Source organism: Orussus abietinus, unplaced genomic scaffold, assembly GCF_000612105.2.
Source record: "Orussus abietinus isolate OABI.00-Male unplaced genomic scaffold, Oabi_2.0 scaffold182, whole genome shotgun sequence".
In the NCBI taxonomy this organism is placed as follows: domain Eukaryota; kingdom Metazoa; phylum Arthropoda; class Insecta; order Hymenoptera; family Orussidae; genus Orussus; species Orussus abietinus.
Genome location: NW_019394357.1, coordinates 30,960 through 58,405, shown reverse-complemented (window position 1 = coordinate 58,405; position 27,446 = coordinate 30,960). Strand labels below are relative to the sequence as shown.

Sequence of the window (27,446 nt, the reverse complement as noted above, 5' to 3'; positions counted from 1 at the left end):
GCTCTCCGGCTACCCTCTTGGCAGCGCCTCGACGGTCTCTAGCAACCTATCTTCTCGTGCCCGCGATCAGAGCCCGGGAACTACCGAATACCGTGTCACCCGAGGTCTTAGGAATCATCCCGGCCACTGCTAAGAAGTACACCAAGACCCCCCACAAGACCCTGCAAAGCGCATCGGCCGATCGGTCGCCCGATCGGCGTGCCGCATGTACATACACGCACATACACACACCTCACGTAGCGAGTCGTAGAATTAGACCTAGATTTACAGGAACAGTGGATATACATAGAAATATGCCCGTAGATTGCACGAGTCTGGCCGACGAGGCTCCCTCGCCCTCCTTGGTTTTTCTTTTTGGCTGCATGCTCGCGGACGCCTTCACGAGTGGAGGCGTCAACTAGTGCACGCCGAGTCCGACGAGTTTTGGCGAATGTCTAGTCGTAGATCGTCTCGCTTGATCCCGATCCTGTTCCCTAACACCCGACCTCTGATCCAGATTTGAGCTAGCTGGGCAAAATGACTGGGAACTCGAGCAAGATTCTCTAGTAACCGACGGTCTAGAAAACCAGGATTCGACTCGAGCAAAGTGTCTCACGGATGATCTTAGTGCTCGTTACATGGTTTTCCACGTTTACCCGTTCCCACATTTTGCCCAGGTAACTCCATACAATTTTGGAAAGTCGATCGCGTTGCCTAGTGTAGGCCTTCGTTCCCCGATCCCGCTGTTCGGTGATCCTGATCTGGTTTTTATCGCGAGCTTTCCGAAATCCCGGTCTTCTTGCGGTTCTCCCGGGTCTCGAACTTGCGGAACTTCTCTGGACATCGGTCAAGATGAGTTCCCGAGATGGGCTCGTAAAACCATGGTCGGAAACTGGGCGGTAAGCTCGCGTGATAAAAAGCCATCCTCGTGGGCCGAGTCCACCGGTGCTCGTACCAAGTCGGCCACACCTTCGGATCCTCCCTTGTGTGCGGGTAGTTCCCACCCTGTCAGGGCCACGCGAACTTTCGGAGGTGCTCGACTTTCCGGCGCGTCGTGCGAGCTTCCCCTTTCTCCGGCCGCTTTTTTTCCGCCCTTTCCGTCCCGAAAGCCCACCCCGCGGTTGGCGAGGGGCGGCGCTCTCGACCGCGTCGGAAAAAGAGAAGAAATCGGCCGGAAAGATGGAAAGGGCGAAGGGGGAGCGTAGCCCGAAGAGGAGGATGCGAACCAACACCTTGCCCTGCCGAAAGGGGTTGCTACGCGAGGGGGCTCCGCCGAGATGCGGCCTTGGACTCACCCTTCATGGAAGGCAATTAATTCGCTCGATGTCTGGGCGATTCGCGGAATTTCTCTTTGCCTCCCCTTCTCGGGAGATCCCTCGACAAGGAGGATCTCTCGGGGGTCGCGGTGGACGCGAACTTCGCGGGTGGTCCAATCGTCGACTCTCTCGAAGACGAGCCCCCTCGGCGTAGGAATAAATATTTGCCCGCGAAACGTGTATCGAGTGCACGTCCCGCGACTTGCAGGCTCGTCAGTTTGTCAGTTTGTCAATTTGCCGGCTTGTCGGGTTGCCAGCTCGTCGAGCGCTTATCCGGTAAAGCTCGGCGACAGCCATTTTCAGGCGTGAAATAAGCTCCCTCCTCGCCCCCTGGCTCCTCGTTCCCTTCCCGGCTCGGCCCCCCTTTCTCTCTCTCTCTATCTCGATCTCTCCCGATTTCTCCCCGTGTATACTAATTTCCTCGCGGGATACCTCGAACCGTTAGATCCCGGTGTACATACAAGGCCGCGACACGAGTCGCTCTCCAGTCTCCTCGAAAGCTCGCCGAGCACAATCGGACCCGATAAATCAATTCGAGGGGAGCCCGAATACAAATTTCCAGTCTCGATCGGCTTATTCGGCGGAAAGTTGACTAAATTTGCATGGAGAAGTGCGAGCATACCTCCGCGTGGGTAGGACAAGGAGCTGGGCTCGCTCGAGCCCTCGAGTCCTACTTCTCGATTTTAGACGCCCTCGAGTCCTACCTTTCAATTTTAGACGCCCTTCGAGGGGCGCCACTTTTTCGACACCCTCTTGCCGAAATCGTGGATCGTGGGTGCACACCTCGGCAAGCTTTCCAGATCGGATCGAACGACCCCTTGGCGACAAAAGCGCTTTTGTCGCGGCCACTCCACTCGGTCCGATGTCCCCGAACTCGCATTCCGTGGCGCAAAACTTGGAGCCCACGAGAGGAGAGACGCGCACGTGAACCCGACACGTAGAGGAGCCCGACACCCGTGCATGCATGCGCACATGAGAGAGTACATGGCGTACATGGCGTGATACGGCGTTCACATACACACTACCGACCCAAAAGTGCGATGCGATCGTAGGATCAGCCTCGTGTCCTCCTTTTAATCACTCTTTGACCTTGGTAGCTCGATCTGATTCTCAACTCGGAGGGGGGCGGCGACCTATCCGACTTCATCACGAACGGCGAGTGGTATCTCATCGGTGAGTCTGACTCGAGCACCCGAGTCGCCATCTCAAGTCACGTCGGAATGTGTCTAGTCGTTAGTCGTCGAACCGATCCAAGAATCCGGGAGACCAGCCCGAGGACCCGCGAGCGGACCAAAACTGCATTTACGTATAAAAGAACACCCACGGAAGTGGAATTCCAGGTGGAATTTTCAGAGATCACGTCATCCAGTCCCCGTCACAAGGGGTCCGCCACGTGGGGTCGCGGGTCCTCGTCCTGGACATCCTCCATGCGAGCTCTCGACAACGCTTCCACCTGTTGGGAGGAGATCCCTCGAGGCCGGAGACGTTTTCAAAAACGACCAAGCCCAGGATACTCGAACGTCGGCCCCCGAAATCGTCAAGGCGCCTCGATCTCTCCCTGAGAATTAATCGACGATTCCCGATTCCAGAAGATCGATCGCGAAATTCCCAAAGACTCGCCCCTAAGTCGTAGACTCAGGCTCTAGTCTTTGAAGTATCGTTTGGCTTACTGCATGAATTTTGTCACGAGTATCCGGAGCTCGTTACAACCCCGTAAAAAATTGACGACGACCACGGGCTATCGATCGCTGCGGGATGAGCAGCCTAGTAATTCGTCCGCCGTTCGTCGGAATTTTTACGAACCGTGAAAGATGTCGAAAATTCCTAGCTCGGGCGTCGCGAGAGATCCAGGCGCCGGGGGGTCTCCCAGAAAACGGGGAGAGTGTCACCGATTAATCGCTCGTTCTCCCATTTAGGGATGCCTGGCAAGAAGAACACCATCATGTATCAGTGCTGCCCGGAGCCCTACGTGGACGTGACGTTCACGATCCAGATTCGCAGGCGCACCCTCTACTACTTCTTCAACCTGATCGTCCCCTGCGTGCTGATCTCCAGCATGGCGCTGCTGGGCTTCACCCTGCCGCCCGACTCGGGGGAGAAGCTCACCCTAGGTAACGTAATTCCTCGCACGACCTCGCAAATCAAGGGACAGAATCTCTGGATCTGCCTAAAGCTTGACTCGATGCCCACGCATCTACTCGCGCGGATGCGCGCAGCTTCTACGTGAGCCTTCTCTAACTCTGTCTGTCTATCCGTCTCTCTCACCCACGGCACCCTTGGCATCTCGCAGCCCTCTGCGTTTCTTTCTTTTCGACCAACCGCTATGGCAAGAAAAAAAAAAAAAAATCCAAAGATAAACGTGCAAACCTTAAACCGCAGACGATGGATAAAACGATGATAACAGGTGTACGTATGATAGAGCTGTAGCGTTTAGGGGAGCCGCCCGAGCGGAGCAGACCGGCCAGGCTGATCGATAGGTAAAGCGACTCGGAGATCGGATGCATCCCGGTGCATCGGGTGCATCGGCCATTTCGGATGTTCCAAACACACCGGGACCTTAGTCGGAGTGACGCCTCCGTCATTAAATAGCGGTTAGAACGCCTCGTCCACCGCTAACGAGGGTAGGTGCATCGCGCCCCGTGGAGTGCACGCGGGCACGCGGTGCACCGCGAGCGCGGTAATCTCGTTTATCCGAGATTTCCTTGTTTTTCGGATTACCGTTCCCGGGAACGCGGGGCTGCATCGCGGCAGAGGCTTTCGCCTTTTTTCGATGGGAAGATTCCAGCCCGCGTTTAACCACGAGGAGGGGATTTGTTCTCGGTTTCGGAGGTCGGACATGGGGTATGGAAAGTGCACGACGGTCGCCGAGTTTCCCATCGTGGTGGGTAGCTTGGAAACGGGGGTCGTCGGTTCAAAGGACCAAATCGCCGGGGATACAAACGCCGGCCCGACAAAGTGGTTGCCAGAGAGAATCGCTAATGATAATCCCAAAACTTGGAGGAGCCGAAATTCCTGTCACCGGGGCGGCACAAAGTCGGGAGTTCTAAACTAGTTTCAAGGGGAGACGTGCTAGACCGATTTGGGAGGCTGTCCTTTCAGGACGTCGGTTCGTCGTCGATCGTCGTCGAGCGGACGTCGTCGTCGGGGATGCGCAATTCCTGCCTGCGTTTTGACAACAATTGTCGCGAAACTTCATACGTGGTCGCGATTTCGCGCGTTAATATCGAAGTGAGAGTCGGAGGGCATTTTGGAAATGCCGATCGCGAATCCGCGATCAGCCTGGCGCGGCTCCTCCCCTCGGACGGAGGGATGACGCGTGATCTGAATTTGGATCCTGACTGGGATTTGAATTTGAACTTGCCCGAGGAGAATCGGCATCTCCCGGGACCACACAGGGCCTCGCGTCCCGCTAAACGTTCGGATCACCGTGCCACGGTCGGTTCAATAATTCAGCCTATCCCGACCAGAGTCGGCAAGGATCCTGGGAAGGATCGAAAGGACGCACCACCCTTTCGGAAGTTCCACCCACGGCAGTTCACCCTCGGCAGCTCCACCCGTTAGGGTCGGCCGGAAAAGTGCCTCTCGACGCGAGGGTACAAACTACCGAGGAGCCTTGATCGAATTCCAAAGATTTTGACCGGGGAAAAAATCGTGGTCGCTCCTGTCCCCCATGGATCACGGGGAACCCCCGATTTCTCTCGATGGCCTTCGTTGCGCGGGAATTTAAAAGGGTTCCTCACACCTCCAGGAAAAAGTCGGCTTATGGAATTCTCGCGCGAGGGCGCGCTTAAACCAATTGTTTTAAGCGGTCTCGCATACGCGCCATAGCCGTGTTTGCTCCCAGGAAACGAGCCCCCTTTTTTCCCGCCGTTCCTCTTTTCAATTCAGATGCACTCAGCTAATTAAATCATAAAATATGCACCGCGCAGCGCCGCACGCGCAACAGGGAATAATGTATGGTTCGGCTAGCCGTGCAAGAGCTAGAAGGTGAAGTCCCAAGGAAAGACTCGTTCCCCGAATCTTTCGAATTCCCGTGAGGTACGCAGATTTTCCATTAACGAGATGCAAACGAGGATCTACCCGGCGCGGTTTGGTCGGGAACTGGCTCCGGCACAGTTTCGGCAATCCATGAAATTTCATGAGATCTTTTCACGATCCTGGGTGCTCGTCATTTTTTTCTCGCCCCGGGGCATCCTTCGTTCGCTGGCTCCAGGTGAGACGTCATAACGAGAGTTCGCGCCTCCAGGGTCCAGTTACGAGCGTAATTCCGGAAGCGACCAGGTGGGAAAATACGGCCGACGCTTTTTAATCGCCGGCATACCCATGGTCTCGTTCGCGCTAATATTCCGATATTAAAAATTCCCCTGACCGTCCCATCGCGATGCACTCCCGCACGCTTTCAAATTCTCGCCCCGAAAATCCGCGAAATTCCCGAGGCGAGTCCCCAGGTCCCCGAAGACTCGCTGTCGCGCTTCTTCCCGGGAGATAGTCCGGGATAAGAAGCGGAAACGCGATCCGCGTTAAGCGAGTTCGGGGAGAGCCAACCCCTCGCGCAGTCGGGGCGAGAAGCGGCTCGGGGTAAGAAGCGACTCTCGGGTCTTTGCGAAAGCTCGACGCCGAGTGCCGGCCCACATTCGGCCTCCGTGTGTACACACGGGGCGACACGGAGCGGCCTGGAAACGACCGGAAGGAGGGACTCCTCTCCTCGAAAAAGGTCGAGCCCGAAGGAGGAGGAGAGGGCCGCGTCCGAGCTCGTCGATTCCGTTCTTTCTTCCTCCCGGCTTTGTCCCGGCGGCTCTTCATCTTCCCCGGCCCCGGCACGCTTGAACCGTCCCCTGCTACTTTTCTGCCTCCCCCCGGGAACTACCCGAGCCCTCCCCCAGAGGGCCCCGCCACCCGACGTCCGGCTTTGGTCGAGACTCCGTCTATCTCCCTCTCTTTCGCGTCCTCGCGGCGCTTACTTATTCAGAAAGGGAGCTCGCGAGGGCGAGAAAAGAACGACGAGAGGGAGGAATCCTCGCGATTGGGAGATTCGCGCCTCGAGAGGGAGAAACGCCTCGCGGAGGTCGCGGAGAGGCCGCAGCTTATCGGGCTCGCTCGATAAGGGCTCGCCCCTGGTTCGAGTCTGGATCCGCGGTTCGCCCTCGTCTTCTCGAAATTCTCCCCCGAAACGAAGACCAACGATTTTCCGCGTCGATTTCACGGATCTTCTCCATGCACCCGGTGCGAGGGTGCATCGCGCTGCTCCGTCGAGAAAGGGGTAGCTTCCGACTCACCCCTAATTGGACATTAGCATGAGAAAGGCCGCTACCGGAGGGCTTTGCGAGGCTCGCCCTTTGCCGTGATTCCTCGATTAAACGGCTCGTAAGTTTCGCGGCGAGGGACTCGCGGAATGCCCGGAGGGTCGCGTTTGGCGGGCCGCGATTGACCGTCGATGGTGTCGATTGACCTGCGATCGATCGAAACCGAGATTTCGCCAGATTAGAACCTCCCTCGAGGCCCTCCTCCACGTGGCGAGAATCGACTCGCTATTAGTCGAACCTCCGGAAAATTTCCATCTCCTCGTGATCGCGAGGAAGACGATTTAGAGAACAGGAGGGAGACGCGGTTTTGGGGGATCAGAAATCTCGACGGAGTTGGCTCGGCAAGCCGCGGATCCGCGAGCGGGGAATTAGGCTCGCGCGATTATTCCGCCCCGGTGAATAAAGCCGGGGCGGGAGAATGCGCGCTCGAGTGCGAGAAAACATTTTCCTCGGATCGTTCGCAAAGGGACCGAGTTTTTTCCGTATCGTGCGGTTTGTTTTCTCTCTGGGTTTATTTTCCGCCTCGCGCGTCGATGTTATCTTCGTCGGTGGTATCGAGTTTGCGAATATCGGGGGCCGAAAAAGAGACCTCGACTCCACTCCGCGCGGTATTTAAGGCGCGGTCTCTCCGCATCGGGAGCGGATGGGCGGAAGGGCGACGAACATCTGTTGCGGCCCAATTACCGGCGAGCGGGCCATTCGCTGCACCCCGCTGCACCTCCGCCAGTCGGGTGCAATCCGCATTCGCGGGACCGCGTCCCCGAATTTCTCACGGGCTGGCGCGAGCCAACGTTTTCGCCGGCCGCGTTTCCGCCTGGAATCCCGTCTCTCCCTCGCGCGCCAAACCGGACTGGAATATTAATTAATCGCGGATTATCTCCACGTCCGTCGATTCCCCGTATGCGTTAATTTCTGCCCGAGTCCCTCGACGATCCTGCGCGAGGCGCGTCACCTTCTAACGGTGCTCCATCGATTATTCCTCGCAACGAAGGCCATCGTTCCGGGAAACTCGAGGAAAACGTCCTCTACGATAACTTGCCGAAATTTCCGTGATAACATCGATATCGACTTTAACGTCCCCGTGGCACGAACCACCGTCCGCTTCGAGATCGGCCCCGTGTGGTCATGGTGGTCGGCTTATGGGGACCAAAGGGAGCATCTCCTTCGAGGGAGCGATACTCTCGGGGTACAGCTGACCCTTACGGGCTGGGATATGTTCCCTTTCCTTTTTAATCTCTGAAAAATTGCCGCGTCGCTCTACGGTCGCCATCAGCGGGCCACCTCGCCGGCGCAATCCCGAAAGTGTCCCGGAAAGCATCTCCGAGGTCTGGTCGCGAGTGCGGTAGACCGGACCCCGAGGTCGCTTCCGGTGGAGCTTTCCGTGCCAGGTGCTCGTAAAATGACCGCGACCTGTTCGCCTGCCTTAGGAGTGACCATTCTCTTGTCGCTGACGGTCTTCCTGAACCTCGTAGCCGAGAGCATGCCGACGACCTCGGACGCAGTGCCGTTAATAGGTACCTATCGACGTCACCCGATCACGTGTGTCTGGCTCTGTCTGATTGTGCGCACACAGATTGTTGTGTATTGGCCTATTCTGCGCTAGGGCTGCTCCCATAGACCCCCGCGAACACCCCCTACACCCCGCGACACGTCGTCGAGACCAAAGAGTCCAACACTTTGCACCTCCCGCGACTTCCGGTCCCCCTTTCCGCCGGTCCACTTTTTTTCCCGTCCATCTCCAGGACCCTGACCCACCCCGATCGACGTAAGAGCGCCGACAAGAGGCTCGAGTTACGTCGCCGCGTCTTCCCCGGCTCCCTCGCGGCCGATTACCTGCGGAACGGGCCCCGCCGAGCGGAAGGGAACCGCGTTTCTTCCGGCTTTCGATCGGCCCCTCGTGCGCGAAACGCTCTCTCCGCTATCTGCGCGCTATCGGCGCGGCGCATCTCGACGATGACACCCGGAGCGGCTCAATAGCTCCTCCAGATATGGAAAATAATATCACGTGGGTGGTTCCTGTCGGTCACCCCTTTTCGAAGGAACTTACGGCTCCGACTTCCGGTGTGGAGTCCTCGTTATCGCGAGGGATCGAATTTTTACCTCGAGACGAAGACGTCGACATCTTGACGCCGATATCTCGGAGAGGTTGTCTCTCCCGATCGTCCGCATATCGTCTTTCCCCGCTCCCCCTTGCCAACGAAATGGCGCAGGAGGGATTGGAAGAGACGAGGAACGTCGGAGACGAGAACTCCACCGTTTTGCGCCTCTTCTTCCGTCCGGACGTCCCGCGTCTCCGGGAGAGACGCAGGAGCGCTCCCTCAAACGGGGGAATTTTCAAATCTAATTTTAATTCCCAGTCTCGAAACCGGAGGGGCTCCTCCGCGAACCGTGATATTACCGCCGGAGGGGATAAAACGCGTCCGTCGGTTTAACCGCCAGTCGTATTTTGGATTCCGGTGCGCCCTTTGAGATGCAGATGGGACGAGCCGAAGTGTTTCCGAACATTTTCAGGAGCCCGGATGGCGACGGTTTAAAAAACTCACGACTGCTCTTTTCGGGATGGCTTTGAGGCTTCGAGTCGACCCCTTTGGTTTCGAGTCTCCGATTTCCGCGACATTCTGGAGCGTCCCTCCGATTCGCTCCCTTAAATTAAATTCCCTCCGGTTTTGCGTCTCGCTTTTCCGCGAATCGATTTTACGCCTCGAAGGGGCGATCGGGAAACTCGACGATCTCGCGGCCCTTATCGGGGGAGAGGGTGGATTTTCTCGACGCAGCCGAAATTCGTTGGAACGCGAGCTCGGCTCGAAATGGCTTTCCCATTTGATGAATAATAGACGTGGATTCGCGGCTCATGGGTCGCGTTAATCGAATCGATCCGATGGACGGAAAAGGGACGGTCGTCGGCGGCGTCTTCGCCCTGAAGCGAGCCAACCGTGAGGCATTGCTCGTCGAGGTGTGACCACGCGCGATTAAAGCGGAGCACGTAAAGGGATCGGAAGGCTCGGTCGACTCGAGTCCCGACACCGAATGGCGCTCCGGGCCCGTTTTCCTCGAGTTTTGCCCCCAAAATCCTGAAGCTAATCCCCGCATCCAATGGACAAACTATACGCGACGCCAACACCTGATCCCGAAATTCGACGCCGAGAAATTCCGGCGAAACGACCCGGCGAAGTTCCTCGTGGACTTTCCCTCGCGTGCGAGTATTACGAGCGCATGAAAGCGTACATAGCCGTACACGCGCTTATGTCCTGGGAAAACGCGTCGTTCCGTACGGCGGGCCGTTTCGTCGCGGGTTTTATCGGATTCCTGCACGAGCGTCTTCTCGCGCTCCGCCCAGGAGACTCCGCTCGCGCGGAAAATTCGATCACCGCCGCGCCGGCCGGGCTCCCTGGAAAACTGATTGGCCGATCGCGGAAGATTCCACGGGAAGAAAAATCCGAGCGATTCGCCGTTAACGCGGTCTCCCTTTTTGCGACCGAGTTTCCTCCGCCTTTCCTCCCCTCGGCGTCTCTTCGCGCGGGACCAAAATGGCGGCGTCGCGCCACCGACGAGATCGGGCAGCGCGACTCCTCCGCCGGAATTTTTACAATTTCTCCCCCCATCCCCACACCGTTCCATCCTCCACAATATTAGAAGCTACTATCCTCGGGGAAATATATATTCACCATTAAACACCGCATCGGTCTTCAGGGTAGAAGAGTACGGCGTAAACCCGCGGAATCGCTGCGGAAGAACGTGGAAGGTACCTGTCAAATAGACATCGGTCTTGTTTCTCGAGGATGGTTCTCCGACTTTCGAGTTTCGCGACCACTATTTGCCTATTTCGTCGAAGGATCGCGTATTTCGTGGAACGTGCGAGCGGAAGAGCGCACGTCGCTCGATTTCGAGAACGAGACGACTTGGACGTGGAATCGGGCGTCCGTGCCAATGGCGTATCCAAGATTCCATCCAGAAGAACGGAATGCTCCTTCTCGGTTACGTCGATGGCTCGAACGTGTCTCGTGAGTCTCCGGGTTTATTCGATGCCGATCGGAAATCGCCCGGGAGGTCCGTGGTCCCGATGTCATAGATTACGTCGTGGACTCGGTTCTTGGAGCTCGCAACGTCGAGGGGTCGCTTCGGAGCGGTAAAAAGTTGGCTCCGGCATCTCGTCGAGATGAATTTACACCTCGTTCAACCGCGGAAGAAGCGAAGTCGAGACGGAATATGCCTCTCGGCGTGTACTCTCGTAGGGGCGCCATTTTCCCCGAATTATGTAAAGCCATCACGCGGGCTTTGTAAGTGGATTACGTAGCAGGTTCTACAACTTGCACTTTGATGTACTTCCACGTCCTACGGTCTTGCGAAGGAAGTGTCGCGTCACGAGCTACGTGGCAAGTAGTCGAGACAAAAGATCCCTCTTTATTGTCCTCGAGGCTCTTCGGGTCCTCTCCGAGTTTTTATGGGATCAGCCGAGCCCTTTTTTTCTAGGCTCTATGGGATCCATCTCGACCTGGAACACGACTTAGAATTAGGACCGCGCCGCTGGGATAATGTTTGCACGCACTATCGACGACGCTTTCCCCTTTGCCCCCTTGAAAGGGTGCGACAGGTTGTCAGGGTGGTCCGATGCGTGCAAATCATCCCCCGGGGCGTAGGTAGTTTTAGGGCCACTTAACTTGCACGCAACTAACGGAGAACGAGGCGTGGCAACGCACGGGACGGTTGCGAGCGCCTCTTAAACGGACACGCAATAAATCGACGAAGCTAAAACTCATGAAACTTGATTTTCGTAGCCCGCTCGGCCGAGCGGGTCTTGCTTTTCTTTTTGGTTGGTAGCGGTAACCCCGACATGGCGGTATCGTAGCTGACGGCTTTCAAGTCACACCCTCTTTCCGGCACCCTCACAGCCCCTCTGTCTTTCCAGCCTGCGAGAATGCAGGAGCTTGGGCACGAAGGACACCCCGGAACCGACGAACGTCCACCCCTAAGTGTCCAGGAGAACGACCTCGCGCGATGACACCCCATGAGTGGTCTCTCGTCGCAATTTTCGCGCAGTTCCTTCTTTTTTTTTTTCCTTTTTTGCGACGACACTTTTGGGAGAAATCCCTCGCAGAGGGCCTTCGTGGAGTGGCCGCGCAGGGGTGGACGCGCCCCGCGACGCCCGAAGGCGTCGTCCCCCAGCATCCTTGTGCACTTTTTAGCCCCTAGCATACGTTCACCCCTTTTTCATATCTCACGTGTACTCTATGACCGCATCTCTCTAGTTCTACGAATAATCTCCAAGTTCTTTACAGCAACCGGCCCGAGAGAACCACTCTCGGGGTCCGAAACGTAGATCCCTCTCGCGATCGAGCGAGCGAGCAGAAAGAGGGGATCGATGATCGCCGATCGATCGATCGGACCTCCCTGGAAGAGAATCGCGACTCCTCTTTGCCGTCCTAACATTTCCCACTGCGTTTCAAATTTAACAGGGGAATCGCTTTAGGGGGACCTCGAATTTCTCGCGAGTCTCCGACCAAGGGACATATTTCCAGCGGTCCAAGGGGATGACAAATGGCGAACGGGACTCGCGATTCGCTAATCGCCTTACGCCTGTTGGGCCGGTCGCCCTGGCTCTACTTAAAACTTGGGCCGAGCTTAAATCTCGGATTAACCGGTAGCAGTCATCGAGCTCGACCCGCGATCGGTCAAGTCCGGGCTTAAGCTCGGCTTAGGTCCTAAGTGGGGACGATGCAACCGAGCTTAAGTCTTGAGACTTTCCGCGGCAACGTAGCGGGGTTAATTTTCGCGACTCACTTCCTCGTGGTCGGATTTAGTCGCTATTCTTTCCGCGAGTGGACCTTACCTAGGATGCTTTTTAAAAATGATTAGCCTCAAAACTCTAGAATACAGTTTTAAACCGATACCTTGGCCACATTCGCGATTACTCTTGCTATCGGTTAACCGTTTCGAGAAATCCATCCGCCTGGGAAGTGACCGAGTGGGAAATGGAAACAAAAAGCGAAATCCTGCTCCTTGACGATCCTTACTCACCGACGAAGAATTGTCTGTTAGGGAATCGTCGGCGATCGATTATTTTATTTATTTATTATTACCCCGAGAAGAAATATTAGTTGACCGAAACAAACATGTACCGTTGACATATTGTTGCTCGAGTCGTAAATAATTGCAAGAAACAGTTATTTCGTTGGGAAAAAAAAACTTGATGTTCTTGATTTAAACGAATGTTTACTCGATCTGATTTTTCACTGGACGTCTCCGATCGCAGGATTTTCTTGCCGCAATACATAGTTCTTTGAGTCAACCAACTTTTTTCTCGGTGTATCCGGGTTTTTCTTTTTTTTTCCCCTTTAATGTGTACGTCTTGCCTCCGATGGCGGCGAAAGGAGACGCACTTGGGCTGAGATTTTAGCCAGCGAGACGAAAGCTCGCAATTCCTCATCTCATTTCGCGACGCAGACAAGGTAAGTCGGACGCGACGAGCACGCGTCATGTGCGAACACTCGGCTCCCTTCTCTCCATGTCTTGCAGGGATGGGTACGTAGAACATTACATGTATATCTTCCTGTATATTCTACCCGTAAAAATCTATTTTCTACGCATCTCTCCCGGTCGACAATGAAGCGTTCCGACTAACACCAAGGCCACTAGTAATTTTTACCTCCCCGCGTTGTATACTGCCATCCCGTGAAAACGGACAGCCGGAAATGCTTTTGCGGCGCATTTAAAAAATCTCGCGACCACTGAGTCTCCCGTAGATTTCGACACCACGTAGGTGACCCAGTAGTTCCCCAAGCCCGCCGTAAATTCACCGGGGTTTGATCCCGTCAGTTCGTCTTGAAAGTCCCAAAACTGGGCACCCGGTGTCCAGGCGACAAGAACCGCGGAAGAACGTCAACTCCGGAGCACAAGGCATGTCGCGATATATGTGTAGAAAATAATTTTTCACGCGTAACTGCCCATCCCTGGTCCTTTTTGTCGCGGGAGGACTCCGGTGGAGAGCTCGCCGGAACGTGGGTTCGCTTTTTGCCGGAGCTCCGGTCACGGAGCAGCCGGGATCATCTCGAACCCGATGGCGGCCCTCGGAGGACCTAAGTGAATTAATAGAGAGGAGAAAAAGAAGTCGAATCGGCCGTTTCCCGATATATAAGGAGGGCTCGTGTCCGGGGAGGGAGTCGCATGTTGGATTCCGACTCACGTTTTGTCCAGCACCCCCCCGAGCGGCGGAGCCGGGATTAGAGTTTTTCATTCCGCCCGGCGGAATATTGACGGAATCGCGCCGGCGAGTCCGCCCAAGAGGACACTTCGATCCCGGAACTTCGAGCCTTAAGGGTCTCTCTCGCCGAGAAAGCTCGTCTACGAAGTCGGACGTGGGGGGTACTGCTGGTGATCCTGCGAGTACCCCCCTCGCCCCGGGACGAATCGGCGGCGACTCCCCGCGAGCTCTTCCCCATCACCAGGAGATGATCTTCGGCAGACCTCGACGTCCTCCCGCGACCCTGACCCACCCCAACACCGACTCCGCTCCTGGCCGAAGGATCGCATCTATCGCCCGGAGCGAGAAGTCGGTCGTCAAGAGCCATGCGACTTCCTATCGACCCGTCGCTTGCACGTGCATTCGATTATTCGATCACTGGTAACGCGATCGATCGCCGATAGGGCACGCCCGAGCGTTGGGGGTCCATCAGCTGATCGCGACACGTCTGGATCGGGACACCGGGTACCGATGACGATGACGTGAGGTGCCCACGAGGACCATTTCGGGCCCAGCTGCTCGATGGCATCCGATTCCCTCTCGAGCTTTTCCCGCATGTACCTCGCGAGTGCACTCGAGCTTTCCCACGGGACGATTCCCGAGTCCGGAGCCCTCGGGGGATTCGTAAAGGGGGGCCTCCTCCAGGAGAGGAGGCAGGTTCGGATGCGCCCGAATTTGAATCCGGGGCAGCAGGTTGCACTCGCTCGGCGAGTCGCCTTTCTAGCGATCAACGTCTCGACACGGCCACCTGAGTGAGAGAGGATTGAGCACGGTGGGCTACGACTGTTTCAGGAGTGACCATCTTGCTATCGCTGACGGTGTTCCTGAATCTCGTCGCCGAGACCCTGCCCCAGGTCTCCGACGCAATACCCCTGTTAGGTACAACCGATTTTCTCGACTTTCCCGACCTATATCCCGACTTTGCGCGGGACCGCGAAGACGAGGGGACGAGAAGAACGCCCCGATGGGCGACGAGGAGGCGCCGCGACGCCCCCGGAAAGGCGCCGCAGGACCCCGACGGCGGGCGCCCTCGCGACCCGGAGATGCGGAATCGAGGAACCACCGAGATATCGGCATATCCCACTAAAATGGCCAGCTTCGAATCGTCGATTGCGAGGTTAATGACTGAATCGCGACGGCCTGGCGATTTTACTTTGACTTGCGACGGAAGGACAAGTCGTCCGGACTTGCGTCGTACCTCGAGAAAGTCGCACTTACGGGGAAATAAACGGAACGGAATCGCATCCCGACGTCTCCTCTCGACGCGGCGAGTATTCACGGGTGCCTCGCGTCGGGACGTTCCTTTATGGGCGGAGAAATGGGTTTTCGTCCGTTTTAATAGGGTTTTTAGCGAGGGCTCCGACGCGGGTCGTTCGAAGACGCGAAACGCGAGACTCTTTCCGGAAGGGCGCTCGACGCGGCCTGGACGCAAATTAAAATCCGTCAATCTTGCTTTGCCGTTCCGGGATGCACGAAGCCGCCTCGTCGGTACGACCCGTCGACGTGTATACGTTGCGCCGCACAGTATAAGCGGATCTAACGAATAACGAGCGCGCTTCATCTGCCATGACGGGCGCGCTAATTGAGGACGCAAGAGGAGCGCCGATCGACAGGAAAGAATTAATGGAATCGATCCGCGGAAATCGAAACACGCACCCTGGGAGATCGAGCCGAGAGCCGGATACAGGGAAGGGGGCGGAATAACGAGAAAGGCCGTGGACGACGGACGCGAATTAAAATACAAAAAGGAAAACGAGCCGAGGAGCGACGTGAAAAGTGCCACCGAGGGGAGATAGAATTTCCCGGGAAAATCTCGGAGCCGTCGAAACGCGATCGCCACGTCAAGTACGGGTGCAGTCCGCGGAATATGCTGGCTACATTTTCCGCATCCGAGGCATCGATCGCCCCTAATGAGGCGGTGTTTTCCGCGCGAGGTGCAGCGAAACAGGAAACGCGCGGAAATTCGTCGCAAGTCAATTAAACCGGCGAGCCGAGGGTGGCGTGAAAATCGCGGAAAAAAATAAACGAGGGATGGGGTACCCGAATTACGGGGAAAACAGATCGGTTCCTTGCTTTCGCATCGGCGAGGGCGCGTCGTGCCTAAGGGCGAGTCCAGAAGTCGCGCCGAGGCACCTCGGGGGTGAGTTTCAGGATCGAAGGGGATGCGACGACTCGCTCCTACCGAATCCTTGAAAAAGACACGAAGGGATCGCGATCGGCATCGCTCATCCACCTCTCCCACCCTCCCGACTCTCTTTCCTTGATTCACCCCCAGAGTAAATTTTTCTTGGGTAAATACTTTTCTTTATATATTCCTCCCGTCCTTAAATACTTTATTCCTTCTCGGGGGGGGAATAAAAAAGTGGGGGAGACACTCTGGGGCTCCTCGATTTTTTTCCCTCGCTCTTGGAGGAGGGTTCGAGAAGGGAGCTCACCCCCGACGCCGATGCGTCTTCTGGGCGCATTTCCGCGAGCGAGGACGGCGACAAGCGAGAGAAGAGAAAAGGACGAGCTTTTCGCGAGGATCCGGCGACGGTCTCACCGCTCGAGGGAGTCCTTCCTCCTCGACGGCGCCGAAATGGCGTCCCCGATCGCTCGCCTTTCTATGAGACGGGCGTCGGGAACGCGTCGACGGAGGGCTCCTCGAGGATCGCGAAGACGGAGAGGCCGGAACTCGCGCGTCGAAACCAAGTGCCGTCGAGCCGCGATTCGGAGTGAGCGAGTGCACGCGAGTGTATGCGACGAGAGCGAGTGGCCCCGTAATTGCTGGTGCCGGCCGGAAGTTCCGAGCGAAGTCGCCTGAACAGTGTCGCGACGGCCTTACCTGAAAGGCGTCGAGATAACCGGCGCAACTTGAACCTGTCTCCAAAACGGATACTTGGAGGAAGACGAACGCTCTCCGGGAGTCCGCCATTGGCCGACCCTCCTTGCGACGAGTACTCCAAATATCCGTTTTGCGGTCCCATCGATTCGAGATTCGAGATAAAGGAAACGACTGATCGCTGCCAAGTATGCGGTGAAACTCGCGCGGAAAAAGGGAAATGAAGAAAATTCGTGGGTTTTTGCGCTCGTTACCGCTCCGGCCGACACCGCGCACGAGCGAAGAGACACGTTTACTTCCTCGGGTCTAATAAGCGCTAAAACGGAGGCTTGAAGGAGCCTCCGCGTAGCCGCGCGCTAATTGTCGGCGGACAATTTATTTCTCTCTCTTTCCTCTACTTTCTCTCTGCCGAAGGGTAATTGCCTGACGACGAGTTCCTCCGAAAGGAGATTAAGGAACAGCCCACGAGGGCCCTGCAGGGGACGGACCGCGCTCCCCTTAACGACCCTTGAATTTGGAACGTAACCAGGAGGTCGCCTGAGTCCCGCGCCAAGTACATTTAGGCCCCTTAGCCAGTGGTTCCTTTCCTATCTCGTCCCGTTTCCTTCCTCGACGAACTCCCGATCCCCTTTCTTCTTAAGTTCCCTCGACCGGACCATCGACCGTCCCCATATTTCCCATTTTTTAATTTCTCTCCCTTCGAGAACCCGTCGCCACCGGGCAGTGGGAAACTCCTCGGAGCAGGCTGTCGCAACTTGAAATTGATTTCTCTCTCGTAACCAGAAGCCGATTAATTGTTAGAGGGGCACCTTGGAGTTACGGGGGAGATTCCGGGATGGAGACCCTCGTTGCGCTTCCCTCGATTTATGGATGCACCCGAACGCGACTCGGGCACCTGTTGGGCCCTCCTTCCGCGGTCTACGTGTGGGAAAGTCGGCTCGGCATTGGCTCAGGGTGACAAAGGGGCGACAAGCGCCCGAGAATCTCGGAACAAACGGCGGGGTCCAGGTCTCGGCGGGATATCGACGGTATCCCGATCACGTAGAGGACCCGTTTCGCTTTCGGGAGCAATCGCGACGAGACCGGGGCCGAAAAGATGCCCGGTCGGTCCTTTGGGGATCCCCTCGTCAGGCAATTCCTCGCACGCTTTCAAGTGGTCTTGCGTACTATGATATTCTCAATATATGCTGCACCGTTTTCTGTCTGCCTCTGATGCATCGATAGACGCCTCGGCTGTCGCTTAGCTATCGCTTAGTGGGTCTCTCTTCCTCTCTGTCTCTTCCGCCGCGTCCGGCAGAACCGACGTCTTTCCGCGAAGCTTAACGCCACCTTGTTTGCTCATCTCGCATAAACGCGACACGAGGTCCTACGCGCTGTTTATTTTCCTTTACGTTCCGACGCGCCTGCATATATCCGCGAGAAACTGCACTCAAGTCGAGCCGAGCTGAGAGCTGCATCTCGTATGCAAAGGCACTTTGCGACAAGTTAACCAGGGCCCGATCTCGGTCGACGATTTGTCCCCCGTCCTGACAAATGTTCAGGATATCGCCAAATCGGCCCATGACGATTATCCAAGAATCCTTTTTTTCTCTCCGTTTCCTTTTTACCTCCTTTTCACCGGGAGGGGAAAAAACCGCGGTGGGGGATTTCCAACGAAATCACGGAGATTGCGGCCGCGTCGATCTGTCGCCCGTCCGTGACGGACCGCAAAGCGGTGGCGCTCGTCAACGCGACGTCGAAGAGTCATAGCGCGGATTTGCATGAAAAAGGCGGATGCGACGGTTTCCCTGATTATCCCGCGTCGCGTTATTCTTCCCCCGGCAAAGCTTGTCACGAGACGCGATTGGGTATTAACGCGGATGCGATATTTCCGCGGGACGCATTCCGACGATGCAAATTTTCCGTCTCGGGCAGATTTTCCGGCGAGTCGCGGTTGCCCGTTACTCTCACGGCTTTTAATATTTTTCTGCACGAATCGACAGATCGCGGGGGGTAGATTTTTTCCTCCACGTCGGTCGTCGGAAACGTCGGCGGTTAACGGGTCGAACGCTTCGTTGCGTAATTGTGGGACACAATGGGACCGCCGGAAGTGTCCGGTTTCCGCGGGTTCGATTTGGACAAAACGATCCGCAGACTTTCGGCGGCCTGGCGGTGCGCGGAAACGGAACCGACGGCGAACGCCGGGTCCTTTTAGAGGTCGCGATTTTTTAGCGTAAATCAAACCGACATATCCGGCCGGAGGACGTTAAGCGCTTCATTGTTGCACGCCGTTTCCCGCAGGATCGCCTCGACTCTTTCCTGTAGCGCATCCGTGCGACAAAGGACCGGCGAGTCCCGGCGACGCGGCGACAAAAAGCCCGCAAACTCCGCGGCGAGACCGCGGGAAATGCACCCTTACGAAAAATGGAGAAAAAAACGGGCCGACAATGGGGGGGGAGGGCGATCCGCGGAAGCGCGATTTCAAGCGGCCCATTGTCCGCAAATATTTTTACGCTCTCGAAACTCGACCGTGGGACGATGAAACGGTGAAGTCGCGAGAATCGCGCGGACGAAGGTGCGGATGGCTCGCAAAGAGCGGCCGCAGGTCGCGGGTTTTCACGAATTTTCGTGGATTTTCGCGAGTCTCCGTCATTTATATGGGAATTCCAGCGCTGGGTCGGCGGCTCATAAAGTTGAAAATTAGCGAAGAAGATGGGACGCCGATGGGTCGGAGGTGCATTTCGGTCTTCCTCCTGGCGAAATCGACATCGACGGGGCGAGCGATAGGCGCTTAGCCCACTTCGAGGGGTCGATAATTGCGCGAGCCGGCCGGGAAAGTCAACGTGGACGCGCGCAATTCCAACTTCTCCCCTTTCGTTTTTTCCTCCTTCGGTTTTCCTTTCCTTTTTGCCCGACGGTGCGACAGGTCGACCTAAATATTCAACGAGCGACCGAATATCCAACAAGTACGACATCCGATAAAATTACGCTCGTCTTCGAGGCCGCCGAGGGCGGGGGAATTGCTCCGCGAACGACCGCTTCCTCCTCGCGATCCGCCCGGCCATTTTCTCCGCGACTTCCCCTTCGTTTTCGCGATTCGACCTACACGCTCGTTTCCGCTCATCCGCCTCGCCTCCGTCTCGATTCGTCGGATCGACGCGTCGAGGCGAAACCGCGAACACGGCCGCGAATTAATGCTCGCCGATTTTCCACGCCGCGAGGTCCCACCCCCTTTGCTCGTCTCTCGAGAACTTCCGGAGATTTTCGGAGATTTTCCGGAATTTTCGAAGCACGGCCATGGGAGACGGGAAACCCTCCACGTGTCGAAGAGGAGGCGAGGTATCGGCGAGACCTCCTAAAATTTGCGACCATTAACGTCATTACCTGTACGTACCTCCCACGTGTCGACAGCGCGCCGCTAGAGGTAACTTTATTTCAATGCGGATCGATCATGCCGGGCGTCGATAATTTCTCAGCGCGTCTCTTCCGCGTCGGTCCGCACCGACTCGCGCCTCTGCAAAGTCTCCGAGTCGAGGGATACCCCGAAATATCACGCTTTTTCGTCTTTCGCCTTCCTCTTCTTCGTCGCGGTTGCAGTTGCGTATTTAATTATCGAGAAAGAAGAAATCCGGGATACCCGGTCGAGGTCGGCTCGCCTATGCAGCGGATCTCTTCAAGGGAGAGACGGGAAGGACGCGACAAAGTGCGGACCTTTCTCGAGATCGCCCTTCGTTCGGCGGAAAGAGAGCCAACTCCGCCCTTCCGGTCCCACCCTCCCAATGATACCGAGTGGAAGTCGAGAGAAGAGGACCTTCCGATCCCTGAGGAGGAAAAGATCCTTCGGAAGTTCCTTCTCGAGAACCCTCTGGGCAGAGTACCACTGTAACCGAGCCCGACCTCGGGCGACTTTTCGGCAACTGCAGCTGCCCGGATCAGCTGACTCCGCGTTTCTTCCGGCTTGCGATCGCGAGCTTTGCTGACTGCTGACGACTTGGTTTACCTGTCGGTGCCTTGCGTACTTTCTTTCGGACATTGTGACACTGTACCTCCTCTTGTGATCTCGTATGTACATCTAACGACAAGTGTATGTGGTACTGGAATGCCAAGAGAAAGCCATCCCTCCCGACTCGAGCGAAAATCTCGCGGGGCGCTCTGCGAATTTTTCAACTCCTGAGCCTGGGAATTTTTCAACTCCGAAGGCCAGGGTGGTCTTCGGGGAAGAGGAACCAGGTGGACGGATAAAAAATTGGAGAGCTCGATCTTGCCGTGTCGAGCGTCGAGGCAATTTCGCGCGCAATGAAATTGTTTCCTAGGGACACTTCGGGGCCGGATGTCCGACAAATTCCAGATCGATTGTCAACTAGTCGACGGATTCCCGTGCATTCGTCCAGTGAAAGGGCGAAGGCGGGATCCGTATCTATGATTTAGGCGCGATGCACAAAAGAACTCGCGACGGGACGGTGTCGATGGATCCAGCGAGTGTTAAATTTGAAACTCGCCGGCAGTTTTGTCGACCTCGTCGATGGCGCGACAAGATTCACGGCGCGAATTGTGTTTGCGCGCGTCCTTTTAGGGTGGCTTTCAAATCACTGCCCGAATTCAACCTCCGCCGGGAAAAGGGGAGCGATGGTAAAAATTTCCCGAGTATATGCATATACACCCCAACGGCCGATCGCCCGCACGATTCCGCGATGGATTTCGCATCGTCGTCGCGTAAAAACTTGTACAAAAAAAAAAATAGAGAGAGAAAAGGGGGAAAAAATTGGCTCTCCGAAATTTACTCCCCGAGTAATGTTCGAGTATCGGAACGGCGACGATCGAATTCCCGGTCGCGACTCTGGGTTGCATCGGGACCACTAGATGGGTTCGCGTTTTTATCGAGACTCGACAAATTAATTAATTTCCACAATGCATCGCAGATTGCACGGAGGATAAGCGCGACGGAATTTGGGCCCGCGAAAATTGAACGTTTTTAGAGCTCCCCTGCCGATTCGAGGGGGAGCTGTCATTGATTTCGCCGGGTTTATCGCCGATTAACGGCCGACCGGAGGCTATTCGATTTTCAATAACGATCCCTCGATGAATAATCCGGGGTGTCCTCTCCTTGGACCGTGGCGCGTTATCACGGAGGCGGTCCCGGCGCGCGTTATCACCGAAGGTTCCAATACCCATGGAACACCCCTGGAGACCTTACGCGGTAACTTAACGAAAGGGCTTCCTTCACGTCGCTCACCAGGAAACGGCGTTAACCCTCGTGATTTCATCGAAATCGTCGACGATCCTCTCCCGCGCGGAATCGGACACTTTGATCCGGCTGGAAAAAAAAAGGGGGAGCGGTCCATTGTGCCCGGAAGGGAAACGCAGCGGATCTGGGTCACTCTTGCTGTGAGTCCGATTTAAAAGCGATCGCCACCGCAGACGCGCGCCGGTCCGCCTTCGTTGGTGGTGAGCAAAATCGGCAAAAAGTGACAAGTACAAAATGAATTAAGACCAAGACCGATTTTGCTCATCGCTCCGACGTCAGCTCGCGAATTGACGAGGATTCGACAAATTCGGGACCCGCGGGAATTTCCCGCCCTCTTGTGTGCGGATACGAGTCGCCCCATTAGTTAATTTACCGTAAAAAAGAAAAACAAAAACGGTAAACGAGATGACGGGATCTCCGTCTCTGGCCTGGACCAAGAGGCTTAATCGAGGATCGCGCTCTGCAATGGGACGAGACTCCACTCTGGATGGCCTGGAAGAATTAATCCGGGAACGAGGCGCGGCCCTAACGATAAGTCCAACTGTTCTAGCAATACTCGAAAAAGCAACCGGTGCTCGCCACGGATCAATCGCCAGATATTACGACCAGGTGTGTGTGTGTGATGTTGCAGGTGTGACGATCCTGTTGTCACAGACGGTGTTTTCGCTGCTGGTGGCCCACGTGTTGACGCGCACCTCCGATGCGGTGCCACTTATAGGTACCTGCCCTGCAACCTACCCTTGGAACCAATGGGGAGTTTTCACGGAGGCTTTCCTAGCGAGAAATTGGCCCGGAAAATCCGGACTGGTTGAAAAAAATTCCGCGACGATCCCCGCGGGCAACTGCCCAAGCGGATCTTTGACCGGAAGGACACTTTTCGATTTGCACCCCTACTTGCCGGGATATTTCTTCCTCCATCTCGAGCTCCAAAAGTAGAAAATAAGAAAGAGGAAAACTCCCCATACGCGACCTGATCGCACATAGAGAACCCATGGCGCCACGTCCTCCGGACACCCCGAGATATTTTTCCGAAATTTTCCGGGCCGAATCAGCCATCGAATCGAAAGGATCTTCCGAGGGAGAACGTTGATCGAGAGATATGTCGTATCATTTCAGTAGTTTTTCATTTACTTCGTCCGAATTCGCGTTCTCTCTCCGAAAACATCTCTCCTTCGGACTCGATCGAGCTCCGGCAAATTCGAAGGAACGCGAATTCGAGCTCGAATTTCGAGACGGGATCGACGGAAGCGAAATGAGAGCGCGACCTTTGCCCATGCCATTTTGAAAGCCAATTTGGAATCCGCCATGAGAATAATGAATAATGAATGAACGCCTGAGAATAATGCAGAGATTTCTTTCAGTTTTCTCTAGAGTTGCGCTTCCTGCGATTTCCACCGACGTTCGGGGCGAGAAAATGTACTCGGTTTCGCGGACCGGGATTGAAAAAAAAGAAAATAAGAAAGGGAAAAGAAAACAAGGGAAAGAACCTCCTCCTTCACCCGAATAGCGTCCCTCCGATGTCCCTCCTCTAAAAATCGGGTGCCTAAAACGACTCTAAGAAAAGTGCATGATCTAAAGTGCCTTGTGCATCGCAGTCTAAACACGAGGGGATCTGTTAAAAAGGCCCTCCGTAAACTCGCCTGTGATTAAACCACGTAGATCTCGGCAGACTTACAACATCTACGATTTTTCGTGTCCGCGGTTAACGCGCGCCTAAAATCGTTATCAGGATCTAATCGTAAGTCGCGCTCCTAGAGTCTCAGACGGAGCAACGACCGCGACGAGTCGCACGAAGAAAAATAGATGTTACGAGCTGACTGTAATAAAATGGTTCGATAATAATGCCATCCGCAACGTACCAGCACAGCCTGCGATCCGGCGGCTACGAAGTACCGTAAAACTTGCAAGTAAAATCAACCGAGAAGTGCATAAGCATGTGCATGACACTTTCGAGCTATATCTCAGACACTAAATTCCTTTCCGACTTCGGATGAAAATGCCCACCGGGAAGCACCGTACACGCTGGGATTCGCCCATCTCACTTCTCTAAAGAGCTTTATAAAAAATGATAAAATAAAGAAAAAAATAGAACAGGGAAAGTTGTTACAATTGTCACGAAACTCGAGTCTCGAAAAACCCTGCTTTACGGCACGGACAAACTTAACCGCGGCAATCGCTGCATCTACCGGTGCTAAATTCTCCTCTCTTGCGAGATATGCATGAAAGACACGCTGGAGTGGTACCGCCTACCGATAATAAACGATAACGGATAGTTCTCTCGTCTGACGCTCAGCTGCATCCATTTTTCTCCGTGCAGAGAGACACTTTCCGCGCCGCTCGGTGCTCTTATATATCGACCTCGAGTAACGTGCATACAGATTTCTCTTTCTCTCTTGGAATGCCTTTCCCTTACCTCGGCGTGTCTCCGACTGCGCGGGACCCGCGAGATTAATCCGCGAGGTTTTCATTCAGCTCCGTCGAACCGCCGTCAATGGGTCGGTTCTCCGCGAACGCCTCGACGGAACCGCGTTTGGATCGCGAGGAAAGTAACCGGGCCCGAGGAAAGTGTTTCGGCCTCGTTACTTTGCCCCGCTAAGGAGGTACGTGCAAGTAGATCGTAAAAATTAGAGGGCACTCCGGGAGAATCGAAGCGATGAAACCGGAGCGCCTCCGTCCCGGGGGGCACTTTCGATGCGAGGGGGAGGAATTCCGAAGAAATTCCGCGAGGAGGAGGAAAAAAAGAAACAGGAAACGTTAAATCTGACTTCCCACCAGTGCGGAAGCCACGTCGAGGGGGCGCAAAGTTCCGGGGCACTTCTTCCCCGTTCTAAAGAACCAATATTTGCTCGACATATTCGCAACCCTTCCTCGGGGGAGAGTACACACCCGGTGTTGATTCGAAATACGATGCACGAGTATTTTCCCCAAAATTGGGAGCCAACGAGCCGCAGCCCTCAGCTCTCGAGAGGGGGCCGGAAGGGGGAAAAATCTTGAAATTGATCCCAAACTTCCGTTTTCACGCAAACTTCCCGGGTCGCACCTGCACCCTCGCGTTTCCTCGGTTTAAGGCCGTGGACCGAGACTTAGACAGAGTTTACCTCGTTAACCGGGGCCTGCACCAAATCCCGTTTATGTCGAGGCGTACCGCGAGGGCGGCTAAGTTTCCGAAGCCTCCATTTTTCCCGGGGTTGGTGGCGATTTAATATTCTTTTTTTCTTTCTCTCCCCTCCTCGCTTTTCTCTTTCTCCCGCGATAATTACGGACTCGCAATGGATCGCGCGGTGGACATTTGCGGAGGCTATGGGCGACGTCCGGTGTCCTTGCGATAAACCCGCGGTTTCTCCCCCGGTTGAGAAAAGGATTCTCCCGAGGACCTCCACCAAGGGGTAATACGTTCCCTGAACTTCCATCGGGAACGACCGCGTCCCCGCACCCTCGAAATCCGTCGCCCTGGTGGTAAATCTCACCCTTCCAACCCCTTATTGCGTTCGCCCCGAGTTCTCGGGAAAGTCGCAAGGTGTTCGCCCCACACTGGGTCGTTCGCAAAAAGCAGCTTCGACGGCGCACCGGGAAAGAAAGTTTCGGGGCGAAGGGGTGACTTCACACCCCCGCGATTATGTCGCGTCTCCCCGCGAAGTTCGCTCTCGAGCAATTATCTTCCTGCGCCCTCCTGGGGATTTCGGGGCCGGATTTCTCTCCTCCGTTAAACGACCGCGCAGGAAAATTCCCTCCCGTTGCATCCCTCGCGTTACAAGAGGGAAACTTCGGTGAAATTTTTAAGTTTACGGCCCTTTATTCAGAATTTTGAGTCGCGCGAATGGCCGAATCCGTTCCGTGGAATTAATTTCGCGACGTCCTCGGTAAAGGGGTGTCGATAACGACGGTTCCGTTTTATCGGCGCGAGCTTGCCAGAGGGTCGCGATGTCATCGCAACATCCGACGCGAGCCCAGCGAGACACGGCAAATGGCAAAACTCTCGATACTCGATACTCGATAAGTAAATCAAGTCGGCAGTCGGCCGCCGTCTGTCGAGCGCGCACAACGCGAGCGCCGGCCTGCTGATATTAAAAAAGGATCCTACCGACCCTTCGAGATAGCAGGGAGCATCCGCCGCGCCGGCCGCGTGCGTTTGCTGTTTTTATCGCGGAAACGGCTCCGGTGGTCCCGCGTTACCGCGCGGCCGCCTTCCAATGCGCTCTGAAATTAAATTATACGAGTCGAAATTTCCCAAATAGGGTCCATTTGATTTCTGCCTCCTTTTTCATCCCTCGTGGGACGCCGGGAACGAGAGGGTGAAAATCTCGTCGCGATGGAAAAAAGGGAGAGGAAAAAATGGGAACCGATGGTCCAGGGAGGTGTCGTTCCTTTTATCCTGGCCGGCGGTCCGGGCGCGAGATCGTCGGGGGGTCCTCGGGGGGATCGGGGCGGTGATTCCGCGCGGTGATAAAAATCGGGAAGGGCAAGCTCGCCGTGGCGTCTCCGTGAATAGGGAAATAATAAAGGCGGGCTCTCGAGCCGCATCGAACGTTATATCCTCCGGCGAGCCGCGCTTCTGTACGCGCCGTAAGAGCTTTACGAGCGTTACGCGCGGCTAAAAGAGTTATGCTTTTGAAAGATGCGTGAATTACGACTCGCCGGGGACACGCGTGGGGGTTCATGAGCTCCTGCACGCCCGCGGACTTCAGGAATTTTTACTGCCTCTCGTCGCTCTTCGGGCTTGCCGCGGCCGGCCCGCGCGGAATTGAACCGCGTCCCGAGAAATTGATTCCCGTCGAGGTCGACGAGAGCGACGCGCGACCATCTCCAGGGCTTGATCGAGGAAGACTCCGGCTCTCCCGGGAGAAGCGGCCCTTTGAAATCATCTCCCGGATCGATTTCCTAAATTATTCAATTAATTTATACGGAGGGTCTTGCCCCTCGCGCGTATTCGTTCCTCGACGTCGTTTTCCCATGTCTCGAGCCAGGAAACGCGCCCCTAATTCCGTCGAAACCGACGCGGCCAAAAGGTCCCAGTGGGACGCTGCGGAGCGGTTCTCGCGCTAAGATGGACGGAGAAATTCACTCGCAGGGTGAAATTCGAGGCACGTCGTGGACGAAGCTCCGCACCTTCGGCGAGGTATAACCGGAAATATGTTCCTGGCCGGTACCTCGTCGGAGTCGCGAGTCGCGTCGGCCGCGACGTCCGTGACCGTCCATAAAACGGAGCCGGACGGTACTCCACGAGGGACGGAAAGTAAGACCCGAGGAGTATTCCGGTAAATATTCGAGCTCCCTGGGGTCCTCGGAAAGGAATCGGGATGAACGGGGAGAGGGTGGGATTATTCCCGGGCCGGGTCCTAAAGCGATCCTGGATGTCGACGGACATTCCGGCGCGACCTACGACGCGGTTGCGACCGTTTTAACATTTAACCGAAGGAAATGGACCGGCAGCTGACGGTGTGGTAAATCGATGCCGCGAGGAAAACTCCTCGGGGGAGGTCGCGCCGTAAATATTCACACCTATCCCCGGGCATCCCGATTCATTACGATGCACGAAAAATTTCGAGCCTGGCAGAAATGCGCTTTT

At 55.7% G+C, this 27,446-nt stretch overlaps 1 protein-coding gene across 1 annotated transcript in view; it reads left to right on the top strand.

Moving 5' to 3' along the window:
* LOC105699618 (neuronal acetylcholine receptor subunit alpha-7) overlaps positions 1 to 27,446 on the top strand; it is a 99,494-nt gene that overhangs the window by 59,589 nt on the left and 12,459 nt on the right. Inside the window, exons 6-8 of the mRNA XM_023431989.1 lie at positions 2,393 to 2,468; positions 3,212 to 3,406; positions 14,628 to 14,714. Coding sequence (XP_023287757.1) covers positions 2,393 to 2,468; positions 3,212 to 3,406; positions 14,628 to 14,714 — 358 coding nt within the window. The remainder of the gene's footprint in view (positions 1 to 2,392; positions 2,469 to 3,211; positions 3,407 to 14,627; positions 14,715 to 27,446) is intronic.